We start from the raw sequence: 11,612 nt of genomic DNA, 5'->3' as shown, positions 1-11,612 counted from the left end.
ACAAGGAGAAACACTTTAGGTGACAGACAGTGACACATTCAATACTGCCTTGTACACTCTTGCCCGCATCTAGCTTATCTAAGGTGTAATTATTAGTCCAACAGTTGCAAAGAGTTTCTATTGGACAAATTCAGGTATGTTTATTTCTGTTTCATTCCATCTGCATCCGTTTTTCCATCTGCAAACATTTTTCAACAGAATCGTCAGATTGAATCCAGCCCTGGTCACGCTGAAACACAGTTCACTTTCATAGCAGCCACATTATATACCTTCTCGCATCTATGTGCTCTCCTTCTCTCACCTTTTCCCTTCGCTTATGGATTTCAATGCACAACACATCTGCTGTATGTGACCAGGTGAAAAAACCTCTCCAAGCCAAACCATATCATAACCCACTACACAGCCTACATCGTTGTCACCATATTAGCTAAAGTAACATCATAGTCAATGTAGCTAATAGAAATAACAGGTTAGTAAACTCGCTACAATCATGCAGTGATGTTGCAGTGTACAGTCAGTAAACTGTTTAGCACTTACACCGGTGGGGCCCAGTGGTAATAAATGAGTAAAACCAAAAGCTTACCTTGACTTGGAAGAGCTCCAGTGTTGTGTTGGATAGTCATAGCCAGCTAGCTAACATAACATCCCTCTGTTTGAGTAGGCATTTTCTAGCTAAGCAAGTGAAACAAAGGAAATGACAGTCTCCCTCTTGCTTCTCCTTCATTTTGGATGAAATTAAATTGTTAAAAACTGTTCAACTATTGTCTTTCTCTCTCTTTGACTGAACTACTCACCACATATTATGCACTGCAGTGCTAGCTAGCTGTAGCTTATACTTTCAGTACTATATTAATTATCTGATCCTTTGATTGGGTGGACAACATGTCAGTTCATCCTGCAAGAGCTCTGATAGGTTGGTGGACGTCCTCCGGAAGTTGTCATAATTACTGTATAAGTCTATGGAAGGGGGTGAGAACCATGAGCCTCCTCGGTTTTGTATTGAAGTCAATGTACCCAGAGGAGGACGGGAGCTAGCTGTCCTCCGGCTACACCATGGTGATACCATACAGAGTGCTGTAGACCTTCAATGCAAAAGTGTCTTTTAATACCATTATTTTGTGACGTGAATATATTTAGTATAGTTTCATCTAAAAAGGATCACTTTTTAATGTTTTACTATTTAAATTTGTATAAAATTCACTGAGGATGATGGTCCTCCCCTTCCTCCTCTGAGGAGCCTCCACTGGTCCATTGTTGTCCAAAGGTTGCTTCCAGCCACTAAACTAGGTGTCCCGTCCTTCCAGGTTGTTGGCCTGAGGTAGGACTATATAGTTTTAAATAGTGGAATAGGGTGGTGGGGTTGTAATGAGTGTAGGGTTAGATGGTGCCGTATTTTACCTTTTTCATGTAAAGTATAATGGATTTATACTCCAGTCTAGTTGGTGGCGGTAATGCAACATTTATTGGATGCCAACCGCCGTTAAACCTCGTCGAAGAAGAAGAAGAAGACGAAGAACGCTAAGCAGAATCAGAGAGGTTTCAACCAACATTTATTTGATAAAGCGAAAAGCTACTTTCATAACCATTGCTAATATGTCAAAACTACAGATGTTGAATGTGTTTGTCACGGAGCGTTTGTCAGCGGCTGCTGTGGAGATATTTGGAGCCGTGGAGAAGACCGTTGCAGAGTATCAGGAAGAAATATGCCGTTCAGCGGAGGAGAACGAGCGTTTACGCAGGCTGTTGGATTTGGTTAGCAAACCAGAGATAAAGTTACACAGAGCAGGTTCGTACAACATTCTGTTGTTGTAACGAGATTTGACTAATAGACTAGATTCATGTTTATTTTCGAATTTTTTATTTAATCATGGAGTCATTCGTGTGCAGGGTTGCCAGGTCTAGCTCACATTTATAGACAATGACTACTCAAAACCTGCCATAAGGCCTGAAAACTAGCCCCAATTGGGAGGGGGGTAAAAAAGGATTTGCCACGTTTATCCAATAAACCCTTTACCCATAACGTTATCGAGCGAATTAAGAAGGAATATTCACGTCACGACATCAGAATCAAAATTCGTTTTCCATGAAAATAATCTTTATTCTGAGCTAACGTGATGTAATCGAGGAATTTTAACATGTCGCAAGAGGAAAGATAAATCGCCCTTATTAAACTCGCCAGATCATTTTCCGTGAACGGATGTTTGACTGCTATGATTGTAAATCAATCCCAGTTGCGAATGTGTATAATTTTAGATAAATCCGACAGAAGAGTTTGAGTGATGAAAGTTGGACAGAGGATCACAATCTCTGCTGCAAGACACACTTGGACGAACTTCAGGCTATTTTCTGGCAGTTGTGTCCTTACATGCCAGCAGGGTTGGGTAGGTTACTTTCTAAATGTAATCCATTAGTTACTAGGTACCTTTCCAAAATGTAATCAGTAATTTAACTTTGGGATTACCCAAACTCAGTAACGCAATATGATTTCATTCCGTCATGTTCCCCTTAAGAGGCATTGTAAAGAAGACAAAAATGTATGTTTAATTTATTTAACCTTTATTTAACTATTGAGCCACATCTATTGCAGAATAAAACAATGTTACATTTTACATAGCTGGCCATATATGGATGTTAAATTTTACTTTATAGGGTTGGTTATGTCGGCTTCTTCTAACTATTCACTTTCTACTACATATAATAACACGATTAAATTATATCTTTACATTAAAAACCAAAGTCTTTCAGAATTCCAGTCATTCCAATAAATGCTATACACCAATCATCTTCAAGAATAGGACTTGGAAATATGGAAGGATATATTAGCCAAATTGTTTTACCTGAGTTTGACCCCAAAATTAAGGATTTATTAGCCAGCACTGTAATGAGTGTTAATGATTTTGTTGTCATAGAGGACTGATTGGGCTTATTGATTCGAGTGGGAAAATAAATGCAGCGCTCTTGGAATGGCATGCTTTGAGCACTAATGAAAAAATCATTTTGCTATAGGCCTATTGTTTACCTTTTTGTTGGTGACACGTTGATATCTTGATAATATGCAGCTATTTAAAGGGCAAATCCACAGATAACAAAATGGTCGCCCAACCTCTGATTTGGTAAAAAGCTGAGGGATGGGCCTGGAGAAATTTAACCACTCTCAGATTAATAGACAGAGCTATGGATGAAAGGACTGACCATCCATGATATAAAAATTGTTTTAACCATGTTAAGAGGCTTTACAGTGTTTGTTTACATTTACAATATTTTAGAAACATTGGAGTAAAACAAGCTTATATTTTGGGTTCTCATGGAATGTGACAGTTGAACTAAGCTCATGAGGCATTTATAAGTTATATTCTTCAAGAATGAATGGATCTGTTATATACAGAACCAGTCAAAAACTTGACACACCGACTCATTCAAGGATTTTTATTTTTACTATTTTCTACGTTGTAAAATAATAGTGAAGACATCAAAACTATGTAATAACAAATGGAATCATGTAGTAACCAAAAAGGTGTTAAACAAATGAAAATATATTTTAATATTTTAGATTCTTCAAAGTAGCCACCCTTGCCTTGATGACAGCTTTGCATACGCTTAGCATTCTCTCAACCAGCTTCACCTGGAATGCTTTTCTAACAGTCTTGAAGGAGTTCCCACATATGTTAAGCACTTGTTGGCTGCCTTTCCTTCACTCTGCGGTCCAACTCATCCCAAACCAGGTCTGGTGATTGTGGAGGCCAGGTCATCTGATGCATCTGATGGTTAAAACATGATTCCATATGTGTTATTTGATAGTTTTGATGGCTTCACTATAATTCTACAATTTAGAAAATAGTAAAAATAAAGAAAAACCCTGGAATGAGGAGGTGTGTCCAAACTTTTGACTGGTACTGTAAATATAATTTATAAATCAAAAAATGGAAGTAGCAACTACAGATTGCCACTTTTAAGTCTATCAAAAGTGTGCAAGTTTGAGCATGTGTCCAGTAGTCCTATGGATTATTATTATTTTTATCGGCATGAATTTGACTGAGCAATAAAAGCCCCACTTGTATTCCATAGGCTGGGATTTGCAATATGCAGCTGTTGCAAGAGCACATTTTTGACTGGCTGTCCACTGGTTTCAAAAACAATGATTGATAGGCAGCTTAAATGTATTGAATTAAACCATTATTGGGTTCAAATACACATTTAGAGTTGTGAAAAGCCATCCACAACAACCACGATCCATAAGGCGCAGGTATCTAAAATTAGAGAGCAGCAGTGTGTTTCACATCATTGAGCTATGTAGATATCAACAATAAGTGATATCTGTATGCAGTAGACTACACCACTGCTGTCATCCCAACCCCTTGTGCCAGACTACAAACCATTATAAAAGGCCTATTTGCGATATTGGATTGTCATTTCAATAGGCATGGGCTACTGACTAACATCTGGGTTTATGATTGTAATTCAACTTTGTCATGGTTTGGTTAGCTGCAGGTAGCCTATAGCCCCTGATAGGCAAGATGTAAAGTGAACGATTTAGCAGCTTGCTTAGTTCAAATTGACAGACTCATTTATTCAACATATCGTAAGGCGATTTTGGGGTAAGAAGTGCTTGTTGCCCAATAGCCTGCTGGAATAGGCTACTAAGGATGGGGTCGTAATTTCAATCACTGAATAAAATATGAATATGGATATGAACTCATATGCTTGTTTTTGTTGTTGTTTTTACCTGTAGCCTATTCTGACTGACTTAAGTCAATGTAATGCATTCTAACAAAAGCTGATCCGCAATTGCGATAGAGCTGTGAGATCACAATTGATAACTTCGCATTTAATTAAACATGGGCATTAATAATTAATAATAACACAAGGCTACAACAAAAATAACCTGAAGTTATAGGCTATTTATTAAATCCGTTTGCCAGCTCCAGATATGCTACACAAGTGGCACAAATGGATTTGCAATGACTGCAATGATATCGTCATTTCAACTATTTTTGTATCAAATGGTAGGAGGCTACAGTAGCCTACACATCCATAGAAATTAGTACTCTACTTGATGGCCAACATATGCCAGCCAATGTGTCATTCTACAAATTCTAATGTTTTTTTTTTTTATTGTGGACTTTTCCCGGAGAGGGAGTTCCATAACGGCCATTTCAAATGTCCACTCGCGCAGCGCTGGAAACTCAAGAACTGCTGCTCTGTCACACCTCCTTCCGGCCCTCCCCAACACTCATTCAGCAACAGCCTCCCTCACTGCATCATAGTCAGCAGCAACCGGTCACAGTAAAATATATATATATATATAATTTGTTTTTTCTTATTTTTAAAGAAAAAAAATATATATATATTTTATTTTTAAAGAAATGCGATGGTGGCCGCAGTGCAGGCCAAAAACCTGCAGCCCGCGAACAATTCACCAGCAAAATCGTTTTCCAAGTAGCCCAAATGTCGGGGAAAACCACCGGCATGTGGCAACCCTGCTCATGTGACACGTTGTGATATGTTAAAAAGAAGAGGCTGTACGAACACGCCTTGTTCCCAAATTAATGACGTATGTTTCGCAGTTGAGATTCGAGTGGAGACGAATCCTAGTTTATGCTGGCGAGTTGTCAACAGCAGTATTGCGCTAGTTTAAACATGTAAACGACAGTGAGGTTTATTTCGATGGGCGAGGGAGAAATAACTTGTGGTATTGGTCACCATCTGGATATCACCCTGATACGCCAATTAGCTAACGTATCGACAAACTCGATCCATTGGAATACTGCGTTACTTGATCTTATTTTAAAGAGCGCTCCGTTAGCCACGCCCCCAGGACGTTGCTCGGCATGTTGCAGTGGGACACGTTTTAATAGGAAGAAACGCCTGTCAATTTAAAATTGGACCGCCGTGGTTCTGTGTAGCCGTGTTATGCTTACATATCTGAGACCAGTGTATTGCAGGTCATTTCGTCTGATTTAAGTAAAATATATTTGAGTTGGTAACAGGGAAACAACGCTGATTCCTATACAGTTTGAGGTTTTACTTATTAAAACGTGTCCCAGTCCAGTTCGCCTATCTCTGCCCTCTGGGCCGTGGTTTATGGAGCGCTCCTTGAAATAAGCTCACCTAACTGGATCCGTTGGAATACGGCTTTATCTCACTACACCGTTGTGGATGAACAGTGCAAAGTTACTGTAATTCCCACTGGGCAGAAGTTGCTTCGCCGTGCATCTGTATCACATGTCGCTGGCGGTAGCAACTTGGTCAATTTGTTCCTTGATTATATTTCAAGTAGGATAGCAACCTGCATGATAAATAATGTGTAATTTTGGTAGTCACCATGATGGAGTCTACTGCTCAACAGGGAGAGTTGCACCGCATCCCGGCAACAACAAAACGGGGCACAGTCTGTCCTTCAATCTTGATTGCCGAGCACTGCTGTCCTGCAGTAGGGAGAGGGAGGTAGCTAGATAGTCTAGCCAATATCAGGCCAGAGTGACAGCTAAAGCACATTTATTGTAGTGATTTTCACCGAAAATGTACAACTGTGGCAACGTCTACATAAAACAAATCAACAATGGAATGAAGTCCCAACTTCGGTAAACAAGTTTACAATTCTCGACAGGTTACGTGGGTACAGTAAGGATGTTGTTTGGTGACCCGTTACAAAATAGAACTAGCTAGCTGAGGAGGGCTGATTAGGACGACTGACTGAACCGAATCCGTTCATCCCTACTCAACTCTCTGCACGACAAACGTCATCAATTTTGGGCACCAGGCTTGTCCGTATAGCCTCTCCCATGCTAAAGAGCTTCATCTCTTCCTCGGTCGTCACTAGATAACACAGCCACAAAGTCTTAAATAACCCCTCCTATAGACTCGTCAACGAAATCGTCTTATTTTTGAGCACAGAGGGGGCTTCCAAACAACATTTCTGATACTTTATTAAAACTGGAATATGCCATTTTCTGGCCGACTGACCAAATTCGGATAGAAATGTAGTTATAGATCTGTCATTCTCATTGAAAGCAAGTCTAAGAAGTGGTAGATATGTTCTTTATATGTGCTATGCACATTATCTGCTTCCCATTCTTAAGTTTAGTTTTTTACACAAGCTTCAAACAACTGAAAATACAATATTTTTGGTTATGGAAAATATATTTCACAGCAGTTTAGATGGTACAATGATTCGCTACACTATACTTGCTTGTTTTGTCATTTAAACTGAAATCAGGAAAACTATTAGAATTTTAGCAACCAAGAAATGACTGAGCGATTTCTGCATAGTGCACCTGTTTACGATATATTGTTTCCCTCCAGACTTCCAGGTACTGACTCCTGCCGTTCACCCTGAGCAGCAGAACTGTAAGCAGGAGTGGAGCCCCAGTCTGGGGCAGGAGGACCCAGAACCCACACAGATTAAAGAGGAACAACAGGAGTTCAGACTCAGTCAGGAGGACTCACCTCAGCACTCACATCTTTACCAAAACCAAACTGTGGATGACGGAGAGAGGGGTATTCTACCTATCATCATAACTGAAGAGATCAAAACAGAACCTGATGGAGAGGGCTACAGAGTAGCAGAACCAACCAGTGATCTGCCCCTTTCAGTTCATCCAGACTGCTCTGCTGCAGTGGAGAAACCATATCGGTGTCAACAATGTGACAAAAGCTTCACACGTAAGGGACACTTGACCATCCATTCAAAGATACACACAGGAGAGAAATCTTATCTGTGCAAACAATGTGACAAAAGCTTCATCCAGAAAGGCGACTTGGACAGACATACTAGGGTACACACAGGAGATAATCCATACCAGTGCAAACAATGTGGCAAAATGTTTAACCAGAAAGGAAGCTTGACCATCCATTCAAGGATACATACAGGGGAGAAACCTTATCAGTGCAAAGACTGTGACAAATCCTTCAACCAGAAGATGGAATTGATATTGCATATGAGAGTTCACACAGGGGAGAGACCATATAATTGTCCTGTATGCAAGAAAAGTTACATGGCATTAAGCTATTTAAGACTTCATCAGCGTGTTCACACCGGGGAGAAACCTTACCAGTGCAAAGAATGTGGAAAATGCTTTGGTTATAAAGGAAGCTTGAAGTCTCATATGAGCACTCACACAAAAACTTCAGCCTGAAGTGAGAACAACAAATGATTACTCACATGAATTTCTTGTTACATCCAACTTGTAAATAATTTGTTATGTTCTATTTTCTGGCATTTGACAACTAAACAAATGTAGTTATGTGAGAGGAGTGATAAAACATCAGTCAGTATCAGATTCGTAAGCTAATTTTTGCTCTCACTTTTTTGGATACCTACTGGCTAGGACAATGAGGGAATTTGACAATGCTGGCCTGGCTGAAAAGTGATTGCATCCTTTTTGAAACCAGGCTGCCTCACGGGCATGAGCCACTCCTCCCTCACCACTTTTGCCTGGTCACATGACAGGCCATAGTCCGCGGTTCAGCCTAATCAAACTCCTGCAATGCTCGCTTCAGGAAGTCGTCACAGCTGTGTCTAACAGAGCACACACTTGGATTTCTAAACAACAGGAGTTATTATTCAATTGTTTAACAATGACATACAGGATATTTGGGCCACAATCTTCTATCTGTACTTTTGTCTGCATGTTAGAATATTGAAGTAGCCTATTATGTCTTTGTTGACTATATAATGCAGCAAATATTTTGTATGTTTAATTTTTTTTAAATAAAAAAATGGGGGGGGGGGTGTAGATCTGCTTTAATATTGCAGACAGATTGTGGTTTTCAATGTAATTGTCTGCATCATTTCCAATCCCCCATAAATGTTTTTGTGTTTTTAATATATATATATATATTTTAATATATTTAATTTTATTATTTTCCTCTAACCCTACCATCCCTCCCCTAATTGTAGTAAACTAATGAACAACAACACTTAGGCTTCTACTTCCATCTTATATATACACTATATACATTTTACGGACACAGTATATTTTACAATAGTTATCTTTTGTTTGTTTTTAGTCCCTTCCTTCAGCAACCCTCAACCCCTCCCATATATCTCTGAACACCATCCAATGTTGATTTCTATTTGCCATATGTTTTCCAACTGTGCTGTTTCACATACGTTCTAAAACTCACACATTTTACGGACACTGTTTATTTTTAGTCCCACCCTTCAACTCCACTCAACCCCTCCCATCTATCTCTGAATATCATCCAGTTTTGATTTCTATTTGCCAGACCAAAGGACAGATTTCCACCTGTTTAATGTCCATTGCTCGTGTTACTTGTTCCAAGCAAGTCTCTTCTTCTTGGTGTCCTTTAGTAGTGGTTTCTTTGCAAATTCGACCATGAAGGCCTGATTCACGCAGTCTCCTCTGAACAGTTGATGTTGAGATCTGTCTGTTGCTTGAACTCTGAAGCATTTATTTGGGCTGCAATTTCTGAGGCTGGTAACTCTAATGAACTTATCCTCCGCAGCAGAGTTAACTCTGGGTCTTCCTTTCCTGTGGCGGTCCTCATGAGAGCCAGTTTCATCATAGCGCTTGATGGTTTTTGCGACTGCACTTGAAACTTTAAAAGTTCTTGACATTTTCCTCATTGACTGACCTTCATTTCTTAAAGTAATGGACTGTCGTTTCTCTTTGCTTATTTGAGCTGTTCTTGCCATAATATGGATTTGGTATTTTACCAAATAGGGCTATCTTCTGTATACCACCCCCTACCTTGTCACAACACAACTGATTGTCTCAAACTCATTAAGAAGGAAGGAAATTCCACAAATTAACTAGGCACACCTGTTCATTGAAATGCATTCCAGGTGACTCCCTCATGAAGCTGGTTGAGAGAATTCCAAGATTGCGGAGGGATGTCATCAAGGCAAAGGATGGCTACTTTGAAGAATCTCAAATATATTTTGATTTGTTTTACACTTTTTTGGTTACTACATGATTCCATATGTGTTATTTCATAGTTTGTCTTCACTATTATTCTACAATGTAGAAAATAATAAAAAGGTGTGTCCAAATGTTTGACTGGTACTGTATATAACTGGTATATATAACATTCTATTGGTTGCAAGAATTTTGTATAATTAAAAATGAAAAACACTGTTTTGAATCCGCCGTCATTTAGTGTATCTGTTCATGTGCCATGGAATCAGTACATCAAAAATCTCTTCCCAACTATTTTGTAATCTATATGGCACAGCTGTCAATTTTTTGTCCTTAACTGAAACTGGTATACTTTATCACAATTTTCTTTAACCAATTATGGTCTTTAATGCTGACAGACAAGTTCATTTCTTCCTCCCCCTTCCACTTGCCTCTTCCATTTTTGTGGTAATGCTGCAATTAGTTGGTTGTAATTTTGGGTAGAGCAGACATTTCCATATATTTGTGTTGGCTGCATGTGTGACAACTCCACCAGTCCTGTCTATGATATAATTTACAAAGATTATACAGTTGTAATTTAAAAAAAACAAAATCATGTTTTTTTAACTAATTAGTATATTTGAGTTGAACCGTTATTTATTGTAATATTTGTTCTGTCTTTTCTGGTGGATTAAACTGAAATTGCAACCAACTTTCTACAGCTTGTTTTAAAAATAGAGATATTTTGGAGATTACATTTTTAAATAACTGAAAGTGAGAGGTTGAAATCTGAATAAAGGGGAAAAGGCCATTCTTGAACATGTGGTGAGACATTCTTACTAATCTGCTAGAGAACCAGTACGGATTTAAGTATAACTTTGTATGAAGCCTTTAGTGAGAGGTCAAATGCTTTAATATTTAATCATTTCTGCCCTCTGAGTTCATATTCATTATATAAATAGGCCCGTTTAATTTTGTCTGGTTTATCGTTCCAAATAAAATTGAATATTTTTTGCTCATATAATTTAAACAAGTCACTAGGTGTAGGCAAGGCCATACGTAAACTGGGACATGACTAAAGAGTTAATCGCGGGACTTTTCCACAAATAGACAGGTATTTTCCTTTCCATGGTAGCAAGATCTTATCTATTTTTACTAACTTTCTATTAAAATGTATTGTAGTGAGAATTTATTTCTTTCGGGATATGAAAACAGAGTTTGTTCTCCAACCCTAACCACTCAGACCCTGCCCAAATGGTCATGCACCATTGCAATCGCCGCTCTCTCTATCCCACTACGCTCTCCTCTTCTATCCTATCATCTCTCCCTTCTGCTAAATCCTTCTCCCTCCTGATTCTGCCTCTTCGACCCCACTCTCCTCCCTTTCCGCATCCTATGACTCACACTGTCCCCTTTCCTCCTGGTCGTGTCGGCCCTGCCCTCCTGCTCCGTGGCCAGCTTAGCAAAATTGTAGGAAAACTAAACTTCCGGAGGACCTACCTTCTCTTCCTCTGTATCCACTGCTAAAGCTACATTCTACCACTCTAAATTTTAAGCTTCTGCCTCTAACCCTCGGAAACTATTTTTTACCTTCTCCTCCCTTCCTCCTTTCCTCTCTACGGACGACTTTGTCAGCCACTTTGGAAAACAAGGTTGACAACATCCGCTACTCATTCACTCAGGCTATTGATCTCACTCACACAGAACTGCCCTACGCCTTGACCTCTTTCTCCCCTCTCTCTCCAGATGACA

General features: G+C 39.2%; 1 protein-coding gene across 1 annotated transcript; it reads left to right on the top strand.

Moving 5' to 3' along the window:
- Nucleotides 1–1,475: 1,475 nt before the first annotated feature.
- On the top strand, nucleotides 1,476–10,107 carry LOC118363894 (zinc finger protein 239-like). Its single transcript, XM_035745183.2, has 2 exons — nucleotides 1,476–1,786; nucleotides 7,303–10,107. The coding sequence occupies exons 1-2, from the start codon at nucleotides 1,594–1,596 to the stop codon at nucleotides 8,133–8,135; spliced, it is 1,026 nt and encodes a 341-aa protein (XP_035601076.2). The 5' UTR covers nucleotides 1,476–1,593; the 3' UTR covers nucleotides 8,136–10,107.
- The last annotated feature ends 1,505 nt before the right edge of the window (nucleotides 10,108–11,612 follow it).

Source organism: Oncorhynchus keta, unplaced genomic scaffold (genome assembly GCF_023373465.1).
Source record: "Oncorhynchus keta strain PuntledgeMale-10-30-2019 unplaced genomic scaffold, Oket_V2 Un_contig_1863_pilon_pilon, whole genome shotgun sequence".
Taxonomy (NCBI): domain Eukaryota; kingdom Metazoa; phylum Chordata; class Actinopteri; order Salmoniformes; family Salmonidae; genus Oncorhynchus; species Oncorhynchus keta.
The sequence above is the reverse complement of the archived record's forward strand: the minus strand, read 5'-3'. Positions and strand labels throughout refer to the sequence as shown.